The 26,632-nt window shown below is 40.0% G+C and overlaps 2 protein-coding genes across 5 annotated transcripts in view; one reads left to right on the top strand and one right to left on the bottom strand.

Annotated features, from left to right (window-relative positions):
• Nucleotides 1–836: 836 nt before the first annotated feature.
• Nucleotides 837–9,844, bottom strand: LOC136679222 (transcription termination factor 4, mitochondrial-like). The gene is made up of 4 exons (XM_066657626.1): nucleotides 9,296–9,844; nucleotides 6,829–7,174; nucleotides 4,731–4,915; nucleotides 837–1,428 (listed from the first exon to the last, which is right to left on the bottom strand). Exons 1-4 carry the CDS (start codon nucleotides 9,335–9,337, stop codon nucleotides 1,006–1,008), a joined length of 996 nt encoding a protein of 331 aa, XP_066513723.1. The 5' UTR covers nucleotides 9,338–9,844; the 3' UTR covers nucleotides 837–1,005.
• A 2,826-nt stretch (nucleotides 9,845–12,670) lies between these two features.
• Nucleotides 12,671–26,632, top strand: part of LOC136677823 (YEATS domain-containing protein 2-like) — a 37,546-nt gene continuing 23,584 nt past the window's right edge. For 2 of the 4 annotated variants that reach the window (XM_066655482.1, XM_066655479.1), the window contains exons 1-10: nucleotides 12,931–13,181; nucleotides 13,960–14,069; nucleotides 14,220–14,317; nucleotides 15,856–15,948; nucleotides 17,438–17,677; nucleotides 20,810–20,922; nucleotides 22,003–22,164; nucleotides 24,494–24,605; nucleotides 25,010–25,054; nucleotides 26,424–26,559. In XM_066655482.1, the coding sequence (XP_066511579.1) occupies nucleotides 13,970–14,069; nucleotides 14,220–14,317; nucleotides 15,856–15,948; nucleotides 17,438–17,677; nucleotides 20,810–20,922; nucleotides 22,003–22,164; nucleotides 24,494–24,605; nucleotides 25,010–25,054; nucleotides 26,424–26,559 (1,099 nt within the window). In that variant the 5' untranslated portion in view covers nucleotides 12,931–13,181; nucleotides 13,960–13,969. Of the gene's footprint in view, nucleotides 12,691–12,930; nucleotides 13,182–13,297; nucleotides 13,517–13,959; nucleotides 14,070–14,219; nucleotides 14,318–15,855; nucleotides 15,949–17,437; nucleotides 17,678–20,809; nucleotides 20,923–22,002; nucleotides 22,165–24,493; nucleotides 24,606–25,009; nucleotides 25,055–26,423; nucleotides 26,560–26,632 lie in introns of those variants that run through there. The other 2 variants (XM_066655480.1, XM_066655481.1) reach the window with 2 other exon arrangements.

Here is a 26,632-nt window from a genome sequence, read left to right as displayed (position 1 = left end):
AGACCAGCTGCTCACCTCCATCTACTGCTGCCAGCCTCTGACCACTCACCATGATCAACTACACTGAACTAGAAATGGACTCAGATTAGCAACACTGACTGATTCTTCCAATCTGGTGAACTATTATTATGCCCCAAGATTGATGTCACTATTATGATTAATAGTAATGTTTTTCCTTACCACTGTCGCCTTCGGCTGCTCGCATTGGGCTTTGATTTAAATGTTCTGTTCTGAAACTATGTGAAGCTGCTTTGTGACAACGTCAGTTGTAAAAGGTGCTATATAAACAAATTTGATTTGAACAGCACTACCCTCAAGTGTGCTGTGCCTAACTTCTGTCAAAATATCACCTGGACCACTGCTACGCCCTGTTGAAGAACTGTTACAAGGCAAAATCTCATTCACTGTTTGGAAAGGCGAAACATGCCACCACCTTTATCCTTTGAAAATATAAACAAGAGCTGAAATGGGAATTTCCTGTTTGGACAGAAGTGGCATGGTGGATGGAATAATTAGTGGCAGTACACTCTGATAGGAGAGCTGATAAGGAGAAGATTCATCTGCAGATATTTTGTGTCAGTGTCAGTGAGACTTCCACACTTAAACGTATAATAGGTAAGACAACTACCACAATATATGTGTTAAAATGAGGAAGTGAATATCTAAAAATGAATTTAAGACATCTGGTTCCAGTCCCCAAGACTGTGAACATCATTGACTATATTTTCAGAGGAACAGAGTACATAATCTCACTTCCTAAAGATTTAATTTTATAGACAATTTGAAAAGTTGATCATTAAATATTTTTTTGATATTGGCAAAATGTTTTAAAAAATAATAAACCTTATTTAATGGCTTTTGTAGTCTAGCATTTAGCATTAAAATAAAAAACACTGAATAGGCAACTGCTAAATAAATGATAAACAATCATTAATACAAATGAATGCAAATATTTAAAATGGTATTATAATTTAGAAAATTTATTGTATGTTGCCAATATTTTTCTTAGGCCTCCCTTTCTTGTTTCCTCTTTATATTGTAGCCAGTTTTCTGAATGTGCTGCTTTACTGGATCTTTATCCCACTCCTCATCCTCTTTTTCAGCATTGTTATCATCATCATCATCATCATCACTGCTGTGCACTTGCTCTCTCTCATCCTTGAGCTCTCTTGCCATGAGTTTCCGGAACACCTCAAACTCGTCCTGAGTTGCCATGGCAATCCGGCTCAGGTAAGTTTCCTCAGAGACGGGCAGAAAGTGTTTGATCTCTGGGTTAAGGATCAGTGTCTGGCCCTTTTTGTCAGGTGTTTGGTACAGTCCTCTGCGCTCTAGGAAACCATGGCGACACTGCAGCTCCTCCATAGAGAGGCGAAAAAGTTTGGCCTTCACCATTTCGGCCTGTCGACATCCCATGCGGAAATAGGCATACTGTGGTGAGACAAAATATGAGGACATAGCAATAATTATAAATATGAACAATGCAGTGCAAAATACAAGTTGTCAATTCTGCAGATCAGATCAGATTCTGTGTTTTTTCTTTAGAGACAATCACACAGTAAATTCATTCATTGTCTGTAACCCTTATCCAGTTCAGGGTCATGGTGGGTCTGGAGCCTACCTGGAATTACTGGGCACAAGGCGGGAACACACCCTGGAGGGGGCGCCAGGGCGACCTATGGACACATTTTTGAGTCACCAATCCACCTACCAACGTGTGTTTTTGAACCCGAGCACCCGGAGGAAACCCACAAGGCAATGGAGAGAACACATCAACCCAGGAGCTGTGTGACATCGATACTAAATGTTGCACCACCATGCCGCCCTAATATATATGCTAAATGTAAGGGTCCTAAATCAGAATGGTGTGGTACACCACATTTTACTTTAAGTACTAGTGATTCCACATGTATATTTACAAACGGATAACGATTAGTCAGGTAGGATATAAGCCATGCACGTGAAACTCCTATTAATTTTTCTAGCCTATTAAAATTGTGTGATCTATAATCAAGTGTTTGTGTTGCTTGCATTGTGTTGTTCGCAAAAGTTTTGACCACACAGCCATGAGAACAGGCACAGACATTGCACAGGAGATTGTATTCCCATCTTTGTGGAGTGTGCCTTTCCTAATCATTTATAATTCAAAATGCCACTCTGGCAGAAAATTCCTTACAACTCTTCAAAATCATGATAAGTAGTAATTTAATTCAGCAGGTCAGGTTTTGATGCAAGCAATTAAAGCTAGAAAAAACAGGTTCTCCTTAACAACTGGCAGTCTGGCTCCCAGCATACACTTAAGTTCTATTGGCATCTGGAGAAGCTAGAATCATTGAGGTAAAAAAAATATGCACCCAGACAACAATGGTGATAAATCTGCAGTTGTGTCTCAGGATATATATGTATATTATTACAGGTGTAGAACAAGCAAAGACACAGTCTTGATCATGAGCAAGAAAATGAGGATTTGTTATCCACACTAATTTTTCCATAGATGTTATTTCAGCATTTTCAGGATTCTTAGATATAAATGCCAGGTTAGATTTATATAATTATAAATCTATATAAGTTTATAATTTGGCAGGTCACTGGGGCCAGTACCTGCCTGATTCTTGGGATCAAGCTAAATAATACTCTAGGAATGATTTTGTGGTTCTCAATCAGAGAAGCCAGTCTTTCAAGGGATATTTCCTCTTTAATTTTCTTATTGTTTGTTTTAAGGTACACGTTTGGTCATTGTACCATGGGGCAGACACATTAGTGCATGCCTTTATTACTTCAAGGCTTGACTATTGTAATGCACTACTGTCAGGAAACAGAATGCATCAGCAGAAACTCTAGTAAACTTCAGCTAGTTCAAAATGCTGCAGCCAGGGTCCTCACTAGAGAATTTGAACATATCAGGCCAGTTCTATCATCACTTCATTGGCTGTCTGTTAAATTCCATATCGATTACAAAATTCTGTTATTAATGTATAAAGCCCTACATGGGCTCGCTCCTGAATACCTTCAAGATACTATTTCCTATTATGAGCCTCTACGATTCCTCAGATCACAAAATACTGGACGTTTAATAGTTGCCAGAATTCAGAAGGCCTCAGCTGGGGGAAGAGCTTTTTCTTATAAAGCCCCCCCAACTCTGGAATGATCTTCCAGAAATTGTTTGGGACTCAGACACAGTTGCAATCTTCAAATCTAGGCTAAAAACTCATTAGTTTATCTTTTGGTAGTTAATGCTCCCCCATAGATAAAGGCAGCAGAACCAGGGGGTCCATGGACATAGGGTATTAAACTGAGATGCAGGTGTCGTCCGCCGCTTCAAGCGTTCACTCAGGAGCTGAGGGATGCCAGTGTTTCAGGATGCTCCTGTGTCTGTGTCTCCTTCTGGTTCTCTCCTTTTAGTTAAAGCTGTCATAGTCAGATCTGCTGGAGTCATTAGCCACACTCTGGAAATATTCACATTCTCTGCTTTACATTCGGCCAAACAGATCACAACTAACTCCAGCCCTCTACCTTTTTCAGAGTAAACGACCGTCCAACTGTCCGTCTCCACGCTTCAGACCAGCTGCCCACGCTCCAGCCACCACCACTTGGCCTCCTAACTATTGTTACCAGTAGACTGACCAGAGGAGGATTGGTCTCTGCATGTGAGTCTTGGTTCCTCCCAAGGTTTCTTCCTCAGCTCTGAGGGAGTTTCTCTGTACCACTGTCACCCCTGGCCTCGCTCTCCTGGGGGATTTTTACATTTTTTACATTTCATGTTAAAACTTTATCTTTACTGGAATTCTGTGAAGCTGATTTGTGATATCAGTTTTAAGAAGCACTATACAAATACATTTGAAAAATTTGAATGAATCTTAGGAAATAATCTTGAGTCTCTTACTCTTTCCAGTTCAGCTGTTTTCGATGAACAGTACAATAAAGTTGATAAATACAGATTTTAAATAAAATGTAACACTGTATTTGGTGTTATTGAGATTTTCATGCAGTATTGTGAGGATGTATATATGTTTTTAATGAGATGTAGCTCATAAAATGAGGTTATAATCTGAGAGTACTGTGGTTTGGGGATGAATATTTAGGCTAGCTATGCTGACACCCAGGGACAAAAATAAGTCAAGGGTATGATTACAATAACATGTAGATCCCATTACATTTTGAGCAAAGCCGACTCAGTCTAGGATTGATGAGTATGCCTTTTGTAGTAGATCACCTACAACCTCAAAATTAATAAGAGGAAAGTACTTGTGATGTTTTCAGATGGTCCCAAAAGTGCATTCCGTAGATGAGGGGCAGCAGAGCAAAAGGCCTGGTCACCCATGGCACTGGGCTTAGTTCTGGGGGGTAGAAGGCGATTTGAGGTTGTAGAGTGGAGAGACTGATGAGGTTAGTGGGGTGAGCAGTTCTTTCAAGTAAGAAGGGGCATTACCATGAGTAAGAAGGGAAATCTTGTATTTGATTTGGGCACAGCAAGGAAGCCAGTGAAGAGTATGAAGAATGGGAGTATTGCATTCATCAGGACCCTAGCAGTGCTGTTCTGAATGTACTGTAATCTTTGCAGTCTCTTGCTAGGAATCCCAATGTTGGAGAGTTCCTAATCCAGCGATTGCTCAGTGTTGTAACACATCTACATAGAATTTTCTGCATTAAAAATGTAGATCCTTTTTTCTACAAAGCTTAACAATGTAAAACAAATACTTGTTAGAAAGTTTAACAGTTTAAAATTCTCTTACCTGAAACATGTATTCCAGACATTGGTGATCTTCCACCACAATGTGGGGCGAGTCTCGTATGATGTCAGTTACTTGCTGAACAGTAAACTGACACTTTTCTTTGAGGAGCCGAGATACACCCCGTATTCTTTTCACAGGTATAGACAGGATCTGAGGGTAGTTTTTTATCACTTTCTGTAAACTGCCTGTTGACAACAAGAATTTATTAGCTGATTAAAAAACAGAAGAATGCATTAGGGTGAAGTGAAAAACTTCCAATATCTTTTATATATTGCCATTGTCTTTTGCTGTAAGAAAAAAAAATCATCACCACCACTACTACCATAAATGTATCTTACAACTGGAAGTACAAAGAACAAGCTGCAAGATTTTATCCATTTTTATTCCATGTATTAATATTGTAATTAGTAAATTGTGTACAATCACACAGAATGGTGGGCTGACTGAAAAGCACTTCAATAGTGTTTTTATACCTCAGGTTGTGTTTTTTCATTGCGTTTGCGTCCGCCTGTCAGTCCGCCCGTTTGTGATGCAGTTCTTTAGTATGATAGTACCAAATCATGCATCTATCCCATTTGATTATTCACAGCTAATTTAAGTAGTAATAGTTATTAAGAGTAATAAGCAAGCTCCAAGGTCTCAGTTTGCTGTGGAAACCAGGCCCCAACTCCTGAGCATTTCTGGGGCAGGGAATGCTATAAGCCATGTGCAAGATGATGGATGTGTGGCAATCAGTGGACCATTCTGTGTCCCACAAGAGAAAAAGTGGGGCAATCTTTGTGTCCTATATTAGTATGTTTCAGGAAAACAAGTCAAGGGCATCACAGTGGTGCAGCAGCTAGTGTTACAGCTCCAGGGTCCTGGGGTTGTGGGTTCGAGCCCTGCTCCGGGTGACTGTGTGTGAGGAGTTTAGTGTGGTCTCCCCGTGTCTGTGTGGGTTTCCTCCGGGTGACTGTCTGTGAGGAGTGTGGTGTGTTCTCCCTGTGTCTGCGTGGGTTTCCTCCAGGTGACTGTCTGTGAGGAGTGTGGTGTGTTCTCTCTGTGTCTGTGTGGGTTTCCTCCGGGTGACTGTCTGTGAGGAGTGTGGTGTGTTCTCCCCGTGTCTGCGTGGGTTTCCTCCGGGTGACTGTCTGTGAGGAGTGTGGTGTGTTCTCTCTGTGTCTGTGTGGGTTTCCTCCGGGTGACTGTCTGTGAGGAGTGTGGTGTGTTCTCCCTGTGTCTGCGTGGGTTTCCTCCAGGTGACTGTCTGTGAGGAGTGTGGTGTGTTCTCTCTGTGTCTGTGTGGGTTTCCTCCGGGTGACTGTCTGTGAGGAGTGTGGTGTGTTCTCCCCGTGTCTGCGTGGGTTTCCTCCGGGTGACTGTCTGTGAGGAGTGTGGTGTGTTCTCCCCGTGTCTGCGTGGGTTTCCTCCGGGTGACTGTCTGTGAGGAGTGTGGTGTGTTCTCCCCGTGTCTGTGTGGGTTTCCTCCGGGTGACTGTCTGTGAGGAGTGTGGTGTGTTCTCCCCGTGTCTGTGTGGGTTTCCTCCGGGTGACTGTCTGTGAGGAGTGTGGTGTGTTCTCCCCGTGTCTGTGAGGGTTTCCTCCGGGTGACTGTCTGTGAGGAGTGTGGTGTGTTCTCCCCGTGTCTGTGAGGGTTTCCTCCGGGTGACTGTCTGTGAGGAGTGTGGTGTGTTGTCCCCGTGTCTGTGAGGGTTTCCTCCGGGTGACTGTCTGTGAGGAGTGTGGTGTGTTGTCCCCGTGTCTGTGTGGGTTTCCTCCGGGTGACTGTCTTTGAGGAGTGTGGTGTGTTCTCCCTGTGTCTGCGTGGGTTTCCTCAGGGTGCTCCTGTTTCCTCCCACGCTCCAAAAACACACGTTGGTAGGTGGATTGGCCACTCAAAAGTGTCCGTAGATGTGAGTGTGTGAATGAATGTGCGAGTGTGTGTTGCCCTGTGAAAGACACCTCGAGGGTGTGTTCCCATCTTGTATCCAGTAATTCCGGATAGGCTCCGGACCCACTGCGACCCTGAACTGGATAAGCGGTTTCAGACAATGAATAAATAACAAATCAAGTTTTTTTTTTTTTTTAATTGTGAAACTATTAGATTCAGTCAGCTCACCTTCAAGAAGGCCTAGTTTCCTCAGATTTATAATACGCTGCTGTAACTGGGCTGCTTTAACAACATACAACTCTGGGTTCTTCTCCAAGATTTTAATCACACTGCTGGGTTTTAGGCCCAGTGCAATCAGATCTGTCACAATTGGTGGATAATTTTGGCATCTATTTTTTCCCACACTGTCATACACAACCTGTGCTTCAGTCTCTGAGAAGCCCATTTCTGTCAAAGGCTGTGTTGTTGGGTCTTTTGCAGAGGATTTTACAGTTTGAGGAGGTGATGCAACTGTACAGAGTGTGCTGACCAAAGTCTTCGTGTCTGCTTGTTTGTGCCAAGTCCATTGTAGAACCTGTAAGAAAATAATAATAAAAAAAACTCAAATAATTTGTGAATACACTGTAGAGGTGTTACTGTGGCCAGAATTCTCTGTTACATCATCCAGAGTTGTCAAGGGCTCAATTCAGTGAAACACAGCCACAGGGAGGTGCCTAACTGATGAAGAGCTAGTGATGCAGAGGGTGGTTTGGGCACTCATTGGCTGGGCTCCAATAGTAACCTTAGATGTCAGGGGTAGATGTTTGCTGAGCAGATCATAAACAGCAACAAAATAAATATTAATAATATAATTACAACAATATTTACAATAATGTAAATGTAAAAACACCAAGACCCAATAGATGTGTGACAAAAATATTACCTGCAGCACCACTGTGGCACCCTCAAAAATAGTCTAATTGTCCTTATTATATGTATTATTGTCAGATTTTCAGAGCATTTAAAAACATCACAGAGTAACTCAGAAATACAGAGCTGTGCACAAACCAAACTGCGTGCAAAACCAGTGATTCTACTGCCTTGATCCACATAGGCTGCTTTAAGTCACATGGTTCCAACAAAGCATGAAACCAGATGGAGGGCAGGAAAAGAAAAACAGAATGGAGATGGGTCTGGCTGCAAACATGCACTCCCTGGCAGCGTCTGAAATCCCTTACTGCCATACTGAATAGTACACAAGAACAAACCCTAGAGTGTCCAAATACATAATATTTGTTGAGCAGTACACAAAAAGTCCCCGGATGTGCCTGTCCTATCCCATGATTCCACTGGAGCTGCAGCGCTTAGAAAGAAAAATGGCAGAAAGGGGGGAGCTGGCTTTTTACAAGTGTATGATAGAACAATAAAAAATATATATATTATGATTTTGGACAACATTAAGTAACGTTATGTGTAACTCTATGGAAAACAACAAACCCATTTTGCTTGTTGTTTAAGGTGGTATTAATGTAACTTGCAAATTTTTAAAACTGTTATAAGTGAAGGCTAGTGATAGAATAAAAAAATTCCTTATAGTGTGTCTCCAAGCTACTGCACGATGGTGTCCCCTGGGGAAAAGAGCCCCAATAAGTTTAGCAAAAAATACATAATTAAAACAATAGAGTTGGCGAACAGGGCTTTTAGCGACTAGTGGGACTCGCTGATGGCGGATGTAGTTCATCTGAGATTGAGTACAGAAAAAATTCAAACACACAATATATATATAAAAAAAAAAAACAGTGCAGGGAAAGTACAAAAAAGCCCAAGGGCTTGTACTAGGCCTGTTCACTCATTAGTCTAGCTTAAATTATACACATTAAAGAAAAGAAGTAGTAGAAGAAGAGAAAATGTACAGAAAATAAGAATAGAATACCGGGGGGAAAAGTCATACCAAACAGATTGTTGGTGTATTGTGGGTTAAAAAAATAGATGGGTTAGGGTTAGAGTTACAAGAAATGGACGGGTTTTTGCACATTCTCAAGTTGAGTGGCAAACTGTTCCATATACAAGGTCCTCTGTGTGAAACTCAATTGGCTCAATGTGTTTCTGTAGAAGGCAGGATGCAGATGGAGGCTCGGAGAAGTATTGATGGATTTCAGAGTTATATTGAAATGCGTTTTGGAAACACCAAATATTCATAAGCTGTTATATTAAAAGTGATACCAATAGCATTAGGCATATTTTCAAATATTTAATAAAAGTTGAGCCTAGTTTCGCAGTGATATTAACCTGGAGGGCGAGTGTCCCGTTCTGCTCTTAACGCTGCGACACTTTGAATACTTGAACCCTCGCGCCCCTTTTGCTCGCCCTTCGAAACGTCATCAAAGAGCACACTTCCAGGTAGGGCTTAGGGGTAGGGCTAGAATTGGGACAGGATTGTGATTCACTGGACTATCTAACAACAACTCGTTCCGCTTGGGCGTCTACATTACTTTTGGGTAGAACATTTGTGAGGCGCTAATATGTTTATCTTCAAAGAGATGTCGATTCGAGTGACTTAATAACGCTGTCATACGCGGTGGCCGATTTCCTGTTATTTCTTCTCTATAGATCGTTAATACTTTTACCGTATCCAGACTTGTATTGCAGTGGTATTTAAAGGGGGTATTGCATGTATAAATACACTCAGAAATGCTGTGTACATTTTGCCACTCACCTTCAGAGTTGCTCTGGTTACTCCACAGCCGTGAGCGTTCATGTTTGTCCGACGTCTAAATGGTGCCCTCAGTACATTTAAAATAATGGTTCCGCTCACAAAACAGACTCACAAAAAGACTCTTATCTTGGAACTAGACGGTGGTGGACAGTAACGTAATTAAATATAATTCGTTACTGTAATTAAGTAGTTTTCTACAAGTGGCGGATGCTGGTCTTTCAAGGAGGGGAAGCTCAATTTCGGCCTACATCATAAAATGTGTCGGTTTATTTATACGTAAATTCTACCCTCCGTTCCTTTTCAAGAAAATGATCTGTGACCCTGTCGTACCAACAAGGCGTCTTTTCCAGGGACTTGACTAGTGTCCTCTCAGTGGCCAGCAGAGCTAGGCTGCTTAAACGGCCTTGGCTAGTGATGTGTCGGTCGCAAACGAACCGGTTCAAAGAGCCGGCTCTTGTAAGTGAACGATGAGAGCCGGTTCCCGTCTAAGACCGAGCCATTTTTTTCTAAGGCTTGTCATTCAACCAATCAGAGAACAACAAGCAAGCTCCACCCCTCCAACCCTCCGAGCTGAGACACTTGGTTTTCCTGAATGCCAATCTGCCTTCCAAGAAATAGCTGAAGAAAATGTTAAATCAGTTAAATGTTTGTTGACAGTTGTGGTTGTTTTAATCACTACCGTTGAATGCTGCTGTTGTGCACTTTGCAGATTATTTGTTTATTTCCCAGAAATGGATGATTATTTAATTTAATAAGCTATTTTGTAATATCTACCTTTTTGGTTCCATTGGCTGTGTTTCAGAGTTTACAAGTGATTTTTTTATTAAGGTGTTTAAATAAAAATACAGTTATTTATACAATTGAATGTGTGAGTGCAATCAGTGAGTTATTACAAGACAGCCATAAAAACAATTGGCCATTTCAACACTAATATTTTTAATATTGAACAATAATATTTTGTCCATATAGTCATGTAAAATGTAGGTAATATTGTTCTGTACCAGTGGAAATAAGTGGTAAAACAAAGAGCCATTTAGGAGCCGAAAGAGCCAAAAGAGCCGGCACCCCAAAAAGAGCCGAAATTCCCATCACTAGCCTTGGCCCATGTGAAGTGTGACCGCCTGTGCTCCCACGGATCTTTACACCAAAGGATCGCTGATTCGCTCATTTCGCTGTCAATCAAAAAGGGATTCAGCCTCAGACAGATCATCCAATCATCATGCAGAAGCTGAGCGTCCCCTGAGCACTGCCCCATAGGCCCACAGAGACGCTGAGCGTCCGATGGGCGGGACAAAGCCCAGCATTTATCCAATGACTCGTCTCGTTTCGCTGCACTTCTCTGCTAAAGCACTGTGAAGCTGCGGGAATGATTGAGAGGAAAACCGCGTCTTTACCAGTGATAAGAAGCTGATTCTGAACAAAAGTTGAGCGCGTTGTAGTGCATATTTATTCAATGACATGTACACACAACAGTATGTATTTGATCACTTATATGTTTTACATTTCTGGGGAAGCTGAGCTTCCCTTGCAGTCTTAGAGCAATCGCTGCTGTTTTCTACTTAAGTAGATCTGTAATTTACTTAAGTATTTCCATTTTGGGCAACTTTCTATTTGTACTAAACCACATTTCATAGTCAAATATCACACTTTTTACTCCACTACATTATGAAAATCTGATGTTCCTTTTGGTTTATGAGTGAATAAAATCGTAATGTGTCTCAACAAAGCTCTCTGTGGGACATGCACTGGCACCGTTGCTAGGACGAACACAGTCCCCGCACTAAAACAATTGAAAAAGTTTCTCAGCATAAAAACAACAATACCAAAGGCAGAATGCTGAGACTATAAGTAATCACTTTCAGTTCGTAGAACCGTTATGAATTAAGAAAATGAATTGTACTGTTTAGTACTTGGCTGTATTTGATTATCACTAATTAATATTCAAGGGAGGCACAGTGGAGCAGCAGGGAGTGTCGAGGTCACACAGCTCCAAGGACCTGGAGGTTGTGGGTTCGTGTTATGCTCCGGGTAACTGTCTGTGGGTAGTTCTCCCGGAGTCCAAAAAACACACACTGGTAGGTGGACTGGCGATTCAAAAGTGTCCTTAGGTGTGAGTGAAAATGGGAGAGTATGTCGCCTGATGTATGTTGAAAGGACCTGCGCCCCCTCCAGGGTGTGTTCCCTCCTTGCACCCAGTGATTCTGGGTAGACTCCGGACCACCGCATCCCTGAATCTGATAAGGGTTACAGACAATGAATGAATGACTATTGTTCATTCATATACACAGTTTTTGGATCTGTAGAAGTCATAATCACTCACCGAGGGTGAGAGTCAGTTGGTGATTTATTAAACCTAATACATGACGCAAGGTCAAAACCAGAAGAATATTCCAGAGTGAATGAATAATTAATTGTGTTAATATAATAAATTATCTTGGTAAAACAGTGTTTGCTACATCATGATATTGAAATTAAAATGGCCTTACCTTTATATTACAAATGAAATTATGTAATTTTCACAATAAAAGAGTGGATTTTTTAAGTCTCTGAAACGTCTTACAATTTATCTTACAACTGTGTGGAGACCTCTCTCGTCCATCTTATGCTAGAAATCAAACATGCCTCATTTGCCTTGCTAAGTGTTAAAAAGATCACATTTAATATGTAAAAAATGATTGTTGCTTATGCACTAACTGTAAGTGGACCTCAGGTGGAATTGTTAAATACAAGAAAAAATATACAGAAATAAGTTTTATAACTTTTGCACAGGCCACAGTTAATTCATTTGTCCCTAATATGTCAAATCAATAAGCTGAACTGCAACTGTGCACAATCATCTCTGTGGGTTATGTATTTATGTTTCTTACATCTGCTCCATCTGCTAACTTTAATTCACAGTGAGCTGGTGTTCAAAGGAGGCAAGGGGAGTGTGAGACACTCAATGCCACAGCTTTGTTTTTCTGAATCATGTAAAGTGTGTCATCCCAAATGTAGTGAAAGAAAACCCCTCCCCACTGCTGAGAAACTAAACTAGACACCCACTTTTACCTACAGTACTAGTTGTAAATGATGTGGAACTGAAATTAATCATACCCAGCTGCAGCTGTATTTCTGGCTGTGTCACTGTTTTGACATCATATCATTTTTTTCTTTTTATGTCAGCAAGGTCAGAATATTTTTGATGGCACCCCTAATGAAGTCACATGGCACAAAGGATGTTTTAGACTGAAAAACTATTACTGGACCTGTGAATGTGAAGTGAATTAACTGATGTATTTCAACAACATAATTAAATATTATAATATAACTTACTTGTGTTTTCTTACTTTAGCTACTTAAGAAAACCACTGGAAATGTGAAATCCAGTAGAATCATCTGCAGGCATTTCATATCAGGTATTACCTTCACATTTTTAGCAGGAATCTTGTGGGGCTTTTGTGTGTATGTGTATTTTTTAAGACTGTATGGTGTAAAATAACATACCAACTTAAAATGTCTATTAAAACGTTACTTATAGTAATACTAAAATAATTTAAAAGTAAATCTGTCTAACAATTGTCACAAGTATGACCACAGTTTATTTTGTCAAATTGTATCTCCATCTTCTGGACCCTGTCTGTAAGCACGGGGCCTGATTGTGTTGAAGTCTATGGAGCAAGGAAAGACTGATATTTTGCGTTAGCTGGGGCAGAAACTGCTGTTAATACAAAACCATTAACATATAACTTTCTGTGTAGAGCTTTCTGAGCGGTCACAAGCCAAAGAAACATACTCTCGGGGAGAAATCACAGTAGTATGTGCTTAAGTTCACTGAAGTTGCTGGCAGCTGAACGGTTTTAAAGCGCTTCCTGCTGTCTGTTCAAAGGGGCTCCGTTGTCTGTGACAGGTACGTTCCATATATTTATTTCAGCGCTTTCATTTTGCATTTAAACCCGTGCCACTGCTCCGTATTTCAAGTAGACCGTGCCTAGAAGAAGAGATGAAATCTCTGTTATTTTGCAGATTGATCTTTTTTGGTTCGTTTGAGGACCAGCACGTTGGTCTACCGGCATGCTAAGCTAAACATCTCAGGCTACTACCGACGTTTTCCTGAATCGCGTGGCCGAAATTAGCGCATTGTTTTCGGCGAAGGGGCTAGCTGAAGTCTCGTTGGTCATTAGAAGCTGAATGATGTTACCATCTAGTTTTTAAGCCGGGTTTGAGGACTTCATTAGCGCACGAGTATGTATTAAACATGTACAGTGAGTTTTAACGTGTAGGTACATTATTGGTGTTCACATAATTGTAATGTTCACACTATAACAGTAGTGGTTAGTTAATCTTCAGCCTCAGAAGCTAACTGCTTAGCAAGCCATCCCATTACATTCCTATTAACCATAGCCAACTTGGTAGTTTAATTGAATTTACCCATACAGCTTAATTGGTGTAATAGTAACTGTGTAAGTAAGTGCTGCACAGTTAAAGTGGAACAAATTATTCCATTAAGAAGCAAACTTGAGTACAAAATTATAACGTTAATGAACAGAACTGTTGGCAACTTCTACAAGTTGCAACCTTCCATTTTTTTGCTTTGTTGGTTAATTCAATTCAACGTTTAGTTTGTAAAGAAATGTACGGCTCATTGTTACAGTTTTTATTATTTGCACTGGTCTAAATTATTTTAGAAGAGTAGACATGTCTGGAGTTAAAAGGAAAATCCATGATAAAGACCCTGACTATGAAGACATCACACAACTTCAACAGAGCAAGAGAAGCAAAATTGTTGAACAGAGTGGTAGGTTCCTTAATTTTGTCTTAAATTATAATATACTGAATTATTTGCCTCTCTCTGCTTAGTTTTGTGGACTAACGATAAAATATGAGCATGCAGTATGATTATAGCTAATGATAGTATCTCACACTGTGATCTGATTTTGTGTTTTAGCTCGCAATGCCACTATACAAAAGATTGAAGCCATCATTAGAGACCAGTTTACGCTGGAGATGAGGAGCAAAGAACATGAGATTGAAGTTATTGGGCAGGTAATCCTGGATGTATCACAGTAATATGACTGAATTTTTATTACAGTCTTGAAATGACATGTATGTGAATGGCTTATAAAGAACTGCTGGGCCGCTGGTATCATACAACAAAGCCTGGCTAATGTCAGCATCTATGGTGGTACTTCAAAAACTGTGTGACACATTATTATTTAGATTTAATTACAAGACCAAAAATATAATAATATAAAAATGTGGTATGTCTGTGAGTGTGTTAAAACACACTTAATGATATATGCAGAAAATCTGATGTGATCTGTAATTTGACTGATGCATGCACTTGGTACAGTACAACAAAATGCAGTCAAACACTCTTATATCCATCCATATAAACAAAAAAAACACAAAGATCCATCCATCCATCCATTATCTGTAAGCGCTTATCCAATTTAGGGTCGCGGGGGGTCCAGAGCCTACCTGGAATCATTGGGCACAAGGCGGGAATACACCCTGGAGGGGGCACCAGTCCTTCACAGGGCAACACAGACACACACATTCACTCACACACTCGCACCTACGGACACTTTCGAGTCGCCAATCCACCTGCAACGTGTGGTTTTTTTTGGACTGTGGAAGGAAACCGGAGCACCCGGAGGAAACCTACGCGGACACGGGGAGAACACACCAACTCCTCACAGACAGTCACCCGGAACGGGAATCGAACCCACAACCTCCAGGCCCCTGGAGCTGTGTGACTGCGACACTACCTGCTGCGCCACCATGCTGCCCTAAAAACACAAAGATTTGTAACTTATATTAATAGAGAATTCTGTTTAGATTTTAGATTCTGTTTATTTTTGTTGCAGTATGTGCAGTATATATTACTTTATTCTGAAAACTAGGCTAGAATTTTAAAGCCACTGTCCTGGCCATCTAAAGATAGATAGATAAACACTCTTACTTTAAATACATGTTATCCAGCCCCCAGCTATTACACTGATTTATTTATTAGATGATAACCACAAGTAATACTGCTGCGATACATGGAGCATGACTGGGTAAATTTAGAGTCCCTCAAATGAATGCAATAGAATTTTGAAATTTCATTCATTAGGAAATATATGCATAGCAGCTATATCAATGGTTTAACTTGATATTGTACTTGATTGTAAAGCATTCTTTGTTTTCTAGAAAGTTGCTATATAACTGTGAGTGTAACTATAAAGTACTAGATTAAACCACTCTGACAGCCCACAACAGAAATGTCCAACTACCAAGCTCACCAGAGGAGTTTGTACAGCCCCAAATCCTCGTAATGTTATTTTAATTAATGAAAAACGAAAATTTAATTGAGCTGGGTGTAACCAACGATAACATTTTTTTTTTACAGGAGCTAATTAAGCTTATTTCTGTTGAAATGTCCACAAAATATATGAAATCTTGTTGTATCCTATATTTAAATTTGATGTGGAAAAAAATTCTGAAATTGTACATTTGGAGCAATGTGAAAGTGGTGTAATATATTTCCTGTGCCTTAATTGTGATTGCCGTAATGAATCTGATAATTTTTTTCTCTCTAGCGTCTGAATGAGGCAAGGAGGATGATGGACAAGTTGAGGGCCTGTATTGTGGCCAGTTACTATGCCCAAGCTGGCCTTCCTAAGGTTTTTGAGGTAATATTGATCTCCCAGTACTGCTTAGTCTCCTAATGAAAACCCAGACAATGAATCCTTACATTCCCTCTGAAATTCTATGTGAACACAAGTGCTTTTTTATTTTTTTGTCCATTCATTATTTTCAAACCTTCAAATTATAGACAAATTAAGCAGCAAAATACACATTAAAGCACTAACCGTAACTTGTATTTTAAAAGCATTTAATCCAGTGATTTATACAGGAACGAAACTCCAGAAGCAGATTTTGATACAGCACCTTACTAAAACATTCATACTGTGTTTTACTGTGTATATACATGCTATTTTCCCGGTCCTGGAGGTCCCTTTATCCTCTATACATCTTTGCTCTCCCTGTTATAGTAGGAAACATACAGCTTAGCTTGTAGCCCAGTAAAAATTACACTTTCTGAGATTAAATGGGTTTTACCAAAGGCACATACCAGGACCACTGTTGTATTTTAAAAGTCTGATTTTTATAAAATTCCTGTGTGTAATCTGGGAAAATGCATTTATATTCACTACCAATTCGGAGCACTGAAGGGGCAAAAATGGACCAAGTCTGCTTCCAAGTAAACACTGTTCTAGGTAACTGATTGAGGGGAAAATGTTTTCTGATTTTTGTAATACAGAGGTACAAATGATTTAGTTCCTTTTTCTAACTATATTTCTGTACGGGATTGTGCAAATCTGCTGCTTTTAACCGATGACCCATGGCAGATTTTTATATATTTGCTGCATCTAATAACGGTATACGTGCAATTATTAAATCAAAAAGCAATACATTTAATTATACACAATGCACACATCTGTGAAATGTATTTTGATTGGAGGGGTCTGGCATCAATACAACAATTGAATTGATATAATTAAGATTTTATTAGATTTTAATCACTAATGGAAACGTAGTAAACTATGTTTTTTCCCAGTCAGATTACTGAGGTGTGAGTGATCATAAAAACTTTTACATAAACAGCTTGGTTCAGTTAAGTTGATGCACTGTAAAATGAGCCAAACTAAATGAAAAAATACCTGGAAATATGATTTATATATAAAAAAATTGTGTATCTATGAATAAGCAGTTTTTGAAGGTAACTGCCAAAATACTTCTTACATGTACTTATATGCTAGTAAGCATCACCCATTCCATAATTTGCATAAATCAAAGAGGAAATTGTAATGGGTTTTAGCCTTTCTCCAAGAATGTGTATTCATTTCTTTTGTTGTTGTTTTAGTTAAATGTATTGGGTTTAGTTATTTATTAAATGTATTTATATCATTATTTATGTTTCACCATCCTCAAACCAAATTATATCTACTTAAGCATTGTCAGGAATCTTGTCCCAGTCCTAAAACATCTGAACATTTCTAGTTTGATACACAGATATGAAGATACACTTCACTGATATTTTAAACGTGTGCACATTGTGGGTACCATAAGAAGTGTAAATGTGTCTTAAATTTGAAGCCTATTTTCTTGTCTTCACAGCCCTCTAAAGGTGACCTGTCTGTACTGAATCACCCTGCTATCAAACGCTTCATTGAGTTGCCCTCACGTTCCTCATCACCTCTGAACCAGGGTTTGGAGGTGCCCTCTGTGGGGCAGTTAGAGTCGGAGTCTCTGAGCCAGCATGAAGAAACAGCAGATCTGTATGAGAGTGACAGTCGGTCCTGGAGAGCAGAGGCGTGCAGCCAGCAGGAGCACAGACCTGGCCGTAACATAGGGAAGGTGGGATATCAAGGGACTGTATTGTTACAGTTTTGGATAGAGATGGATTACATTCAGAAGATGATCTAAGGTGCATTTTTAAAAGGACTAACCAGAGAAACATTTGGCAAAAAAAAATACATGCACAAGGTTAAAATCTTTTCAGGATGCAATCCACATACTAGTGAAATGACCTGGTCTGAGATCAGTTTTTATAATTTTCATAAAAAGGAGTGACCCTGAGCCATAAATCATATAATGCCACCATGCTCAATAACAAACATTGGCTAGAGTAATATACAGCTCAAATAATGCACAATTATTAGGCAAGTGAGTATTTTGACCATATCATCATTTTTTTTTTTTTTTTCCAACTCCAACTTGAAAGCTGTTTGGCTTTAAGCATATCCGGTGATGTGTATTTGTGTAATGACAGAGGGTGTGGCATAAGAAGATTAACATCCTATGTCAAGATATGCATAATTATTAGGCAGCATCTTTTCCTCAAGGAAAATGGACCAAAAAGCAGATTTAACAGACTCTGAAAAGTCAAAAATGGTAAAATGTCTTTAAGAGGGAAACAACGCACTTGAAATTGCTAAGATATTGGAGCGTGATCACAGAAACATCAAACGTTTTGTTGAAAATAGCCAAATTGTTATCTGACAAAGGTTTGAGTAGAATCAAACGTGAAGTCACCAGGAACCTGTTATTCTCCAGTGCTGTCATATTTCAGAACTGCAACCTACCTGGAGTGTCCAGAAGGTATCAGAGACATGGCCAAGGTAAGGAAGGCTGAAACATCAAGACTTGGCCAAGAAATACCTGAAGATTTTTCAAAGCTTGTTTGGACTGATCGGATGAGAGTGACTCTTGACGGACCAGATAGATGGCCCCGTGGCTGGATCAATAACAGGCACAGAGCTCCACTTCGACTCAGACACCAGGTGGAGGTGGAGTACTGCTATGGACAGATTTTATTAAAGATGAGCTTGTTGGACTTTTTCTTGTTGAAGATTGATTTAGAAAACACTTTCTTCCAGCAGTGATACAGGAAAAGGTCTGCATCTTTCAAAAAAAGACCATGATTTATGTACAGGACAATGCTCCAAGGCATGCGTCAAAGTACTCCACTGCGTGGCTATCCAGTAAAGGCCTTAAAGATGAAAGAATAATGACATGGCCCCCAGTCTCACCTGACCGAATCCCTGTTCAGAACCTATAGGCTGTTCTTAAACGGAGATTTATGGTGAAGAAAATACAGTACACCTCTCTGAACAGTGTCTGGGAGGCTGTCGTTGCTGCTGCACAAAAATCATCCACAGATTAAAAAAACTGACAGACCCCTGAAATGTTTATTTGTAAATTTTGAGTTGTTTGTTATTCTCACATTAACAGATGAAAATAAACAATAAATATTTTTCATTTAGTTGCATAACAATTCTGCATACTAATGTTTGGCCAATAATTATGAGCACACAGATTTTCACCTATGAAAGACAAGCCTCACTTTTACTTTCTTATACATTCATATGTGTTCTCCCTGTGTCCACGTGGGTTTCCTCCGCATGCTCTGGTTTCCGCCCACTGCCCAAAAACACACGTTGGTAGGTGAATTGGCGGCTCAAAAGTGTTAGTAGGTGTGAGTGTGTGTCGCCCTGTGAAGGACTGGCGCCCCCTCCAGGGTGTGTTCCTGCCTTGCGCCCAGTGATTCTGGGTAGACTCCAGACCCACCTCCGTCCTGAACTGGATAAGCGGTTACAAAAAATGAATGAATGAATTAAATAGTCAGGTTTGAGGTTTATTAACTTTTTGGAACGACAAAGATTCAATAATAAAAGGAATTCTCAAAAACACAACTTGCCTAATACTTGTGCACACAGTGTAAAGCCCTCAAGCACTGAGTTGTGGAGCAGTTAAACTGTCTTTGAACTGTACCATGCAATATATTTGGTAGAAGCCGTTTCTGTAGTAAATGAGTAAGGACTATAGATTAGGAAAGAAAGTTTAAATGACCAAGTTTATGTATCAGAGTTTGGACTTGAGTTGCTCAAACAGTGACTTCAGCATCGACTCGAGACTCACCTTGAAATGACTCGGACTCAACTTGGATGCAATTCGGGACTCATGATTTGTAATGTAGTTGTTATTATTATTTTCTTAATACATTTCTTTAATATTTGGTGACCAACTTTCAGTTCCTTCACTGCCATATGCAATGTAGCGCATGCACGCAGCCACGGATATCAGCCCTGACCATGGCCGCAGCAAGTTCACCCACTGGAGCTGAGCCCTTTGTCGTTAGTTTTGGTTATAAAACTATATTTCTTTATTAATCATTATTTATTACATTTTACTCGATTTATGCACTAAGACTACAGGCTGCGTATCCAACTGCTGTTTATATTTCTCTGCTGTCGGCAGCAAATCACAACCTACTGTATTAATATATTTTTATTCTTGCTTGGTGTTTTATTGCCGTTAAACAGCTTGTTTAACAATAAGTTAATGTCGACTCTCAGTGGCGTAGCCCAAATTGTTTCAAGGCCCCCTCAGCCAAGTGCTGTTCCCTACGTGAGAACTCATGCAAGAAGATGCTGAGCCGGAGTGCAAGGCATGTGAGGCACGCAAGGCAATCGACACTTTCTTTACGTTTCCACCAGGCCAGTAAACATGCTGCGCCGTGCGCAATGGTCTCTTTATTAAACAATGTAGTGTAACAAAGTAAGGTAAAGCGGGATTAAAAAAAACAACAATATGATATATTACACTATTGAAGAACAACTTCCTGATTATCAAAATAATAATAATTTGTATTTTTTTACATATACATATACACACATACATATTTACATATACATTTGACTAACAACATACAATAATAAAAATGATGTAATGTACACTTTAGTTTATGCTGCTTTTATAAAAGTTAGTTATCAGTATAAGATAAGATAACACTTGTGAATTCATTACTCAGATTGAGAGAAACTTAACACAAATTCTGGAATTCTTGGAAGATGTCTTGTAATACTAAAACACAGTTAGGGTTAAATTTAAGTTTTGAACCTTGGAATTTCTATCATTTATTTAAAAAAAAGTCATCATGGTATTTCTTGTTATTCTTGAAATCTCATTTTCATTCTCTTTTCATAGGACACATTTGGTGTACCATCTCCTGCAGACCCACACGTTACATACCACACTACAGGAGAGGAAGCAACGAGACTCTATGTGAAGAAAACCATTGTCGTAGGCAATGTTTCAAAGTATGGTTATTCGTTGTCTTTTGTGGGTTTCACTTTTAGACTTAAGTAGAGATTATTATTTGAGCCTTTCTCAATAATGTATATGAAGAGAGAGGATGGTGAGAAAGGTGTTTTTTTAAATGAAATATATACTAGTTAAACATTAGTCTCTTAAAAAAAAAATCTAACCTTGAGCCAATAGAAAGTGAAGTGTGAAACAGTAGTATACCCAATGAAATAGCGCTTTATTGCTCCCATACATAATTGTACACAGTACAGCTAGCAGTGACATGCTTTGAGGTCTGCTCTCTCACATGAACAGATAAAGTGAAGGAAAGCTCTATAAAGATAAAGGGATAAAAATGAATATAAATAAATGGCTAAAAAGGGTAACTCAACAATAAAATTTAGATTATTTACATTTGCATGACATTGAGGATGCATTGGTCGTGATAAAATGTCTATAGCCAAGATGGACAAAAGATTTATAAGACTCGTGCCTTACAAGAGTTTTCTTTCTTCTTTTCAATGTCTTTTTCTTTTACCTATTTTTAAATGATCTTCTTGGTGTTCTGCTATCTGTGTGTGCATATGTATGAGATGCAATCTCTGACCTGTTTCTTTATAGTTGTATAGATGTAAGTCAGCTAGTGAATATAGTATTGTCATTAACAGCCTGCAAGTCTTCTCAAAGGCTTTGGTGTGTGTTCATTTCAGTCTTTAAATGATCATAAATCTGCATGGTTTAACTCAGGAAAATTGAAATTATTGTGACTGAATATAATGTGCCAGGGTGTGTTTTAATTTTATGATAAAGGACAGCTGCTTTTCCTAGCAAAATCAGTACAAGAGAGGGCCTTGTTTGAATCTGTCACAGAACAAACCATGATGTCATTTTGACCTTTTCTTTATATGGTTTTCTATATGCTGTAGCACAAAGAGTTCCCTTTATTGGAACTAAGTTGCCCAAGCCTAAATTAAAAATAACTATGTGACACCAATATTCCTTCACTTCAAACATTCCACACTCAGTTGAGCTTGTTTATTCAGGTCTGTTACTAATGTCCTGAGATGTTTCCTCTATCTCTCTCTCCCTCTCAGATACATAGCTCCAGATAAGCGAGAGGAGAATGACCAGTCCACTCATAAGTGGATGGTGTATGTTCGAGGCTCACGGAAAGAGCCCAGCATTGACCACTTTGTGAAGAAGGTTTGGTTTTTCCTTCATCCCAGCTACAAACCTAACGACCTGGTGGAAGTCAGGTAGGTAATACATTGGACAAAAGCAGAACATGTTTAAGGGCTTGTTAATTATTGCACACTTTCTGTAAATCCTATAAACTTCATTTCACTTCTCAATTATCACTGTGTTCGTCTGCTATATGATATATTTAACTGAAATTGCTGATCCGAACAACCAATGATTTATAAAGGAAAACCGTGATAATTATTTGGGGTGCCCAAAATTTTTCATACCTCTATAATTGAACATTGATGTGCTGTTTGTCAAAAGCTATAGAAACTCTTTCTAGCTGTTCTGTGTTTATTTATTATTGAGTATAATATCTTGTGATGTGCATTTATCCAGTGGAATCTGGTGGTTTAGACTGAATGGTGTCCATTTTAATTGTCATCATTGGCTTTTTACCAGTTCTTCGTATTTCAAGTGCTCAAATTTGACAAAAGGTCTGGGTTTGTTCTGAGAATGGGCTCTAATCCTTTGGACTTGATGGAAGGTTTTATCTTTAACTGTGTCTGTGTAAATGTGTATGTGGGTATTTTACTTGGTTTGTATGAAATCTCTGCTGAAAGTTTCTGGATTATCTCTCATTCTTTGCAATCCCAGATAAGATGAGATCGTCTCTCATAATTCTCATTGGACATCCAGTATAGCATCCTTCATTTCTTTATTCTCCCTTTTAATATACACAATACACTGAATACACTACTCACAAAAGTAAATGGAACAGTTAAACAACACAATGTAACTCCAAGTCAGTCACACTTCTGTGAAATCACCTGGTCCAGTTGGGAGCAACACTGACTGAATCAGTTTCCCCTGCTGATGTGTAAATGGGGGGCGGCACGGTGGTGCAGCAGGTAGTGTCGCAGTCACACAGCTCCAGGGGCCTGGAGGTTGTGGGTTCGATTCCCGCTCCGGGTGACTGTCTGTGAGGAGTTGGTGTGTTCTCCCCGTGTCCGCGTGGGTTTCCTCCGGGTGCTCCGGTTTCCTCCCACAGTCCAAAAAAACACATGTTGCAGGTGGATTGGCGACTCGAAAGTGTCCGTAGGTGTGAGTGAATGTGTGTGTGTCTGTGTTGCCCTGTGAAGGACTGGCGTCCCCTCCAGGGTGTATTCCTGCCTTGCGCCCAATGATTCCAGGTAGGCTCTGGACCCCCCGCGACCCTAAATTGGATAAGCAGTTACAGAAAATGGATGGATGGATGGATGTGTAAATGGAACAGACAGCAGATAGAAATGAGAGGCACTTAGGAAGACAACCCCCATCAAGGAGTGGTTCTGCAGGTGGTGACCATTTCTTTGTTCTCATCCTTTCTGGCTGATGTTTTGGTCACATTTGCATTCTGTCAGTGCTCTCACCCCTAGAGGAAGCATGAGACAGTGTCTACAACTCACAGACGTTGCTCAGGTAGTGCAGCTCATCCAGGATGGAACCTCAATGCAAGCTGTGGCAAGAACGTTTGCTGTGTCCTGAGCATGGAAGAAATACCAGGAGGCAGGCCAGTACCCCAGGAGACATGGAGGGGGCTGCAGGTGGGCAACAATGCTGCAGCAGGTTCGCTACCTCCTCCTTTGTGTAAGGAGGAGCAGGAGGAGCAGAGCCAGTGCCGGTTTGGCAGTGGGTCAGTAATGATGTGGGGAGGCATTTCTTTGGAGGGCCGCACAGCCCTCCATGTGCTAGCCAGAGGTACCCTGACTGCCACTTAAGTCCCGGGATGTGCTGGTGCAGTGAGAACTGGGTTCCTTCTGATGCATGACAATTCTATGCCTCGTGGCTGAAGTGTGTCAGCAGTTCCTGCGTGATGAAGGCATTGATGCTGTGGACTGGCTCCATTCCCCAGAGCTGAATCTAATCCAGCACACCTGGGACATCAGGTCTCATTCCATCCACCAACGCCACGTTGCACCACACACTGTCCAGGAGTTGACTGATGGTTTAACCCAGGTCTGGGAGGAGATCCCTCAGGAGAACATCCTCCGCCTCATCAGGAGCATGGCCAGGCGCTGTAGGGAGGACATGCGGCACATGGAGGCCACACACACACACTACTGATCCACAGTATTGAGGAATTTCCCCTGAAGTTGGATCAGTGTGTGATTTGATTTTCCACTTTTATTTTGAGTATGATTCCAAACACAGTCCCCACCATTCCATGGTGGGAAAATAATTTTGATTTACATTGATCATTTTTATGTTATTTTGTTCTCAACGTATTCCACTATGTAATAAATAAAGATTATCAACTGGAGTATATAATTAATTGAGATCTAGGATGTGTCACTTTAGTGTTCCCTCTTTTTGAGCAGTGTATAGTATAATGTTTGTATGTATATGTATGTTTGTATACAGTGAGCCCCCATTTCACCTTACACGGCGAGGTTGGGGTGAGTTTCCGGTCCGGGTTCAGATCCACTTTAAAGACCAGCGGAATAAACGCATTGACATCATCCATCATTTGAAGGTCAGAGTCTCTTTTCTCAGTACTGCTCTTCCTATTTTCCTCTCTCTCTTCATCTCCTCTCAGTGACCTAGTCTTTCTGTCTCTTTAGTTTCATAGCCCCGAAGTCTGCCCCAATTAAAGGAATAAAATGCCATGTTATTTGATATTCCTTATTTAACTTCAAGTATTTCAGCCTCTTTTGGGAGATCCTTTCTGTTAAACAAACATAAATTCTGTGTTGTGGTAACATGTTGAAAATTGTGTATATAATGAAATCAGGCCTTCGCCTTATACAGCCAGGGCTGTATTTTTTATTTATTTATTTATTTTAGTGTATTTTGAGTGTAGTCACCGATGTGTGGTTTTCTTTTAGCTGAAGTCTTGATTACAGACTTGATCGTTCTTTTACTTCTTGTCTTTCACAGCTGGACAGGACATACACAGGACTACAGACTCTTGGAGCTGAGACGGTAAGGGACTATTGGTAAACACAAGACTACACAGTACAAATCAACAAATTTCACGTGTTGTATTTATTCAACCCCATTTCCAACAAGAAAAAAAAGTTGGGATGCAGAGTAAAAAGTAAATAAGTGTAAATTAAACATAATGCAATGATTTGCAAATCTTGCAGATGCACATTTACAGTAGAACATAGAACACATTACCATTTCAACATTTTTTTGTTAAAAGTTGTGTTAGTTTAGGTGATATTAAATGAGAAATGTACTTGCCACAAAATATTGGAAATATATTTTTTATGGAGAGCAATTTTAATGGAACTGTAGGATTAGCTGGAAAGAATCAGGGATGTCTGGATCCAGTCTCAATCCTCTGCTTCCTCAGGTGGCAAGCTCACACTCCCTTCTTCTTGTATTTGTGTGTCTGTTTGTGAGAGAGAGAGCAAGAGCTTCTTTGTATGTGTGAGAGAGAGAGATGGCAGTTGTGTGTGTGTGTTTATGTCAATTAAACCCCCTTTAAATATTCCCTTTAGTGCCAGTGTTTATAAAATGCTTTGTTGTGATCTGACTCAGCCGACTACCTTAGTTATTGCAATCTCACTGCTGCCATCACGTATTCACTTTGGGTGAATATAAAGCAGAGAATGTGAACATTTTCAGAGTGTGGCTAATAACACTGCCACCGTCCACAAACCTGAGTGATCGCGTGAAGCGGCGGGATGACAGAACCAGCGTCTCAGTTTATTATAATTCCCTGTATCCATGGACCCTCTGGATCTGCCGCATTTATCTATGGGGAGCATTAACTACCAAAAGATAAATTAATGAGTTTTTAGCCTAGATTTGAAGATTGCGACTGTGTCCCGAACATAAGAGTAACATGCTTTCATCCAGACAATGTCTGTCTTTTTTGGGGGGATATATATACCATAAGCATCTGGTAAAAGCATCTGGTAAAATAGGGAGGAGGAAGTGATGGTGCTTTTCCACTTCTTTGAACCTACAAGACTCGTCTCAGCTCTTTCGCTTTTCCAATAGGCAAATCTAGTTCCCAGTCACTGGAACAAGTACTTTATTAATCCCTGCTTGCTTACTGTTCCAATTGAGCCATGTAGGTAATCATGACGTGTAAACCCTGCAGAGACCTGTCAATCACCAAAAAATGCAGAGCTCCAGCACACACTCAGCACTTGTAAAATCTCCGAAGTTACAGCAGCTTTCCTTTTGTTTTTATCCGACTCACAGTGGCAGCTCGTAACGTTACCCTGAGGTGTTATTTAGCTGCGAGCACACACACAAACACACAACAAACCAATAAAAATGTAATTTTAATGATGGTGATGGTTGTTTAATAGCCTTCCTCTTCCTGTTCATGCAGGTGGTGGATGTTGAGCTTCACAGAAACACACTGGGTGAAGAGTTTATCCCTCATCCTTCGTCCTCCTCTTCATCCTCATCTTCCTATTCTCATCTAGCTGGTGCCCCTGAAATCTCTTTGGCTGGACAAACTGCAGGTCAGAATTCCTTGCATTTTACATAAAATTTGGCTCCAGATTGAAAGAACTACATTTGAACTGGACCTTTTGC

The sequence above is a fragment of the Hoplias malabaricus genome, chromosome Y (assembly GCF_029633855.1).
Source record: "Hoplias malabaricus isolate fHopMal1 chromosome Y, fHopMal1.hap1, whole genome shotgun sequence".
Lineage (NCBI taxonomy): Eukaryota > Metazoa > Chordata > Actinopteri > Characiformes > Erythrinidae > Hoplias > Hoplias malabaricus.
The sequence above is the reverse complement of the archived record's forward strand: the minus strand, read 5'-3'. Positions and strand labels throughout refer to the sequence as shown.

Excerpts from the sequence above, each read along its gene's own strand:
- LOC136679222 (XM_066657626.1), bottom strand. The coding sequence starts at position 9,337 with ATGAACGCTCACGGCTGTGGAGTAACCAGAGCAACTCTGAAG. Across the intron at positions 7,175-9,295 it reads TAACCAGAGCAACTCTGAAG|GTTCTACAATGGACTTGGCA; the intron begins GTGAGTGGCAAA and ends ATTTTCTTACAG. Across the intron at positions 1,429-4,730 it reads GTCTGGAATACATGTTTCAG|TATGCCTATTTCCGCATGGG; the intron begins GTAAGAGAATTT and ends GTCTCACCACAG.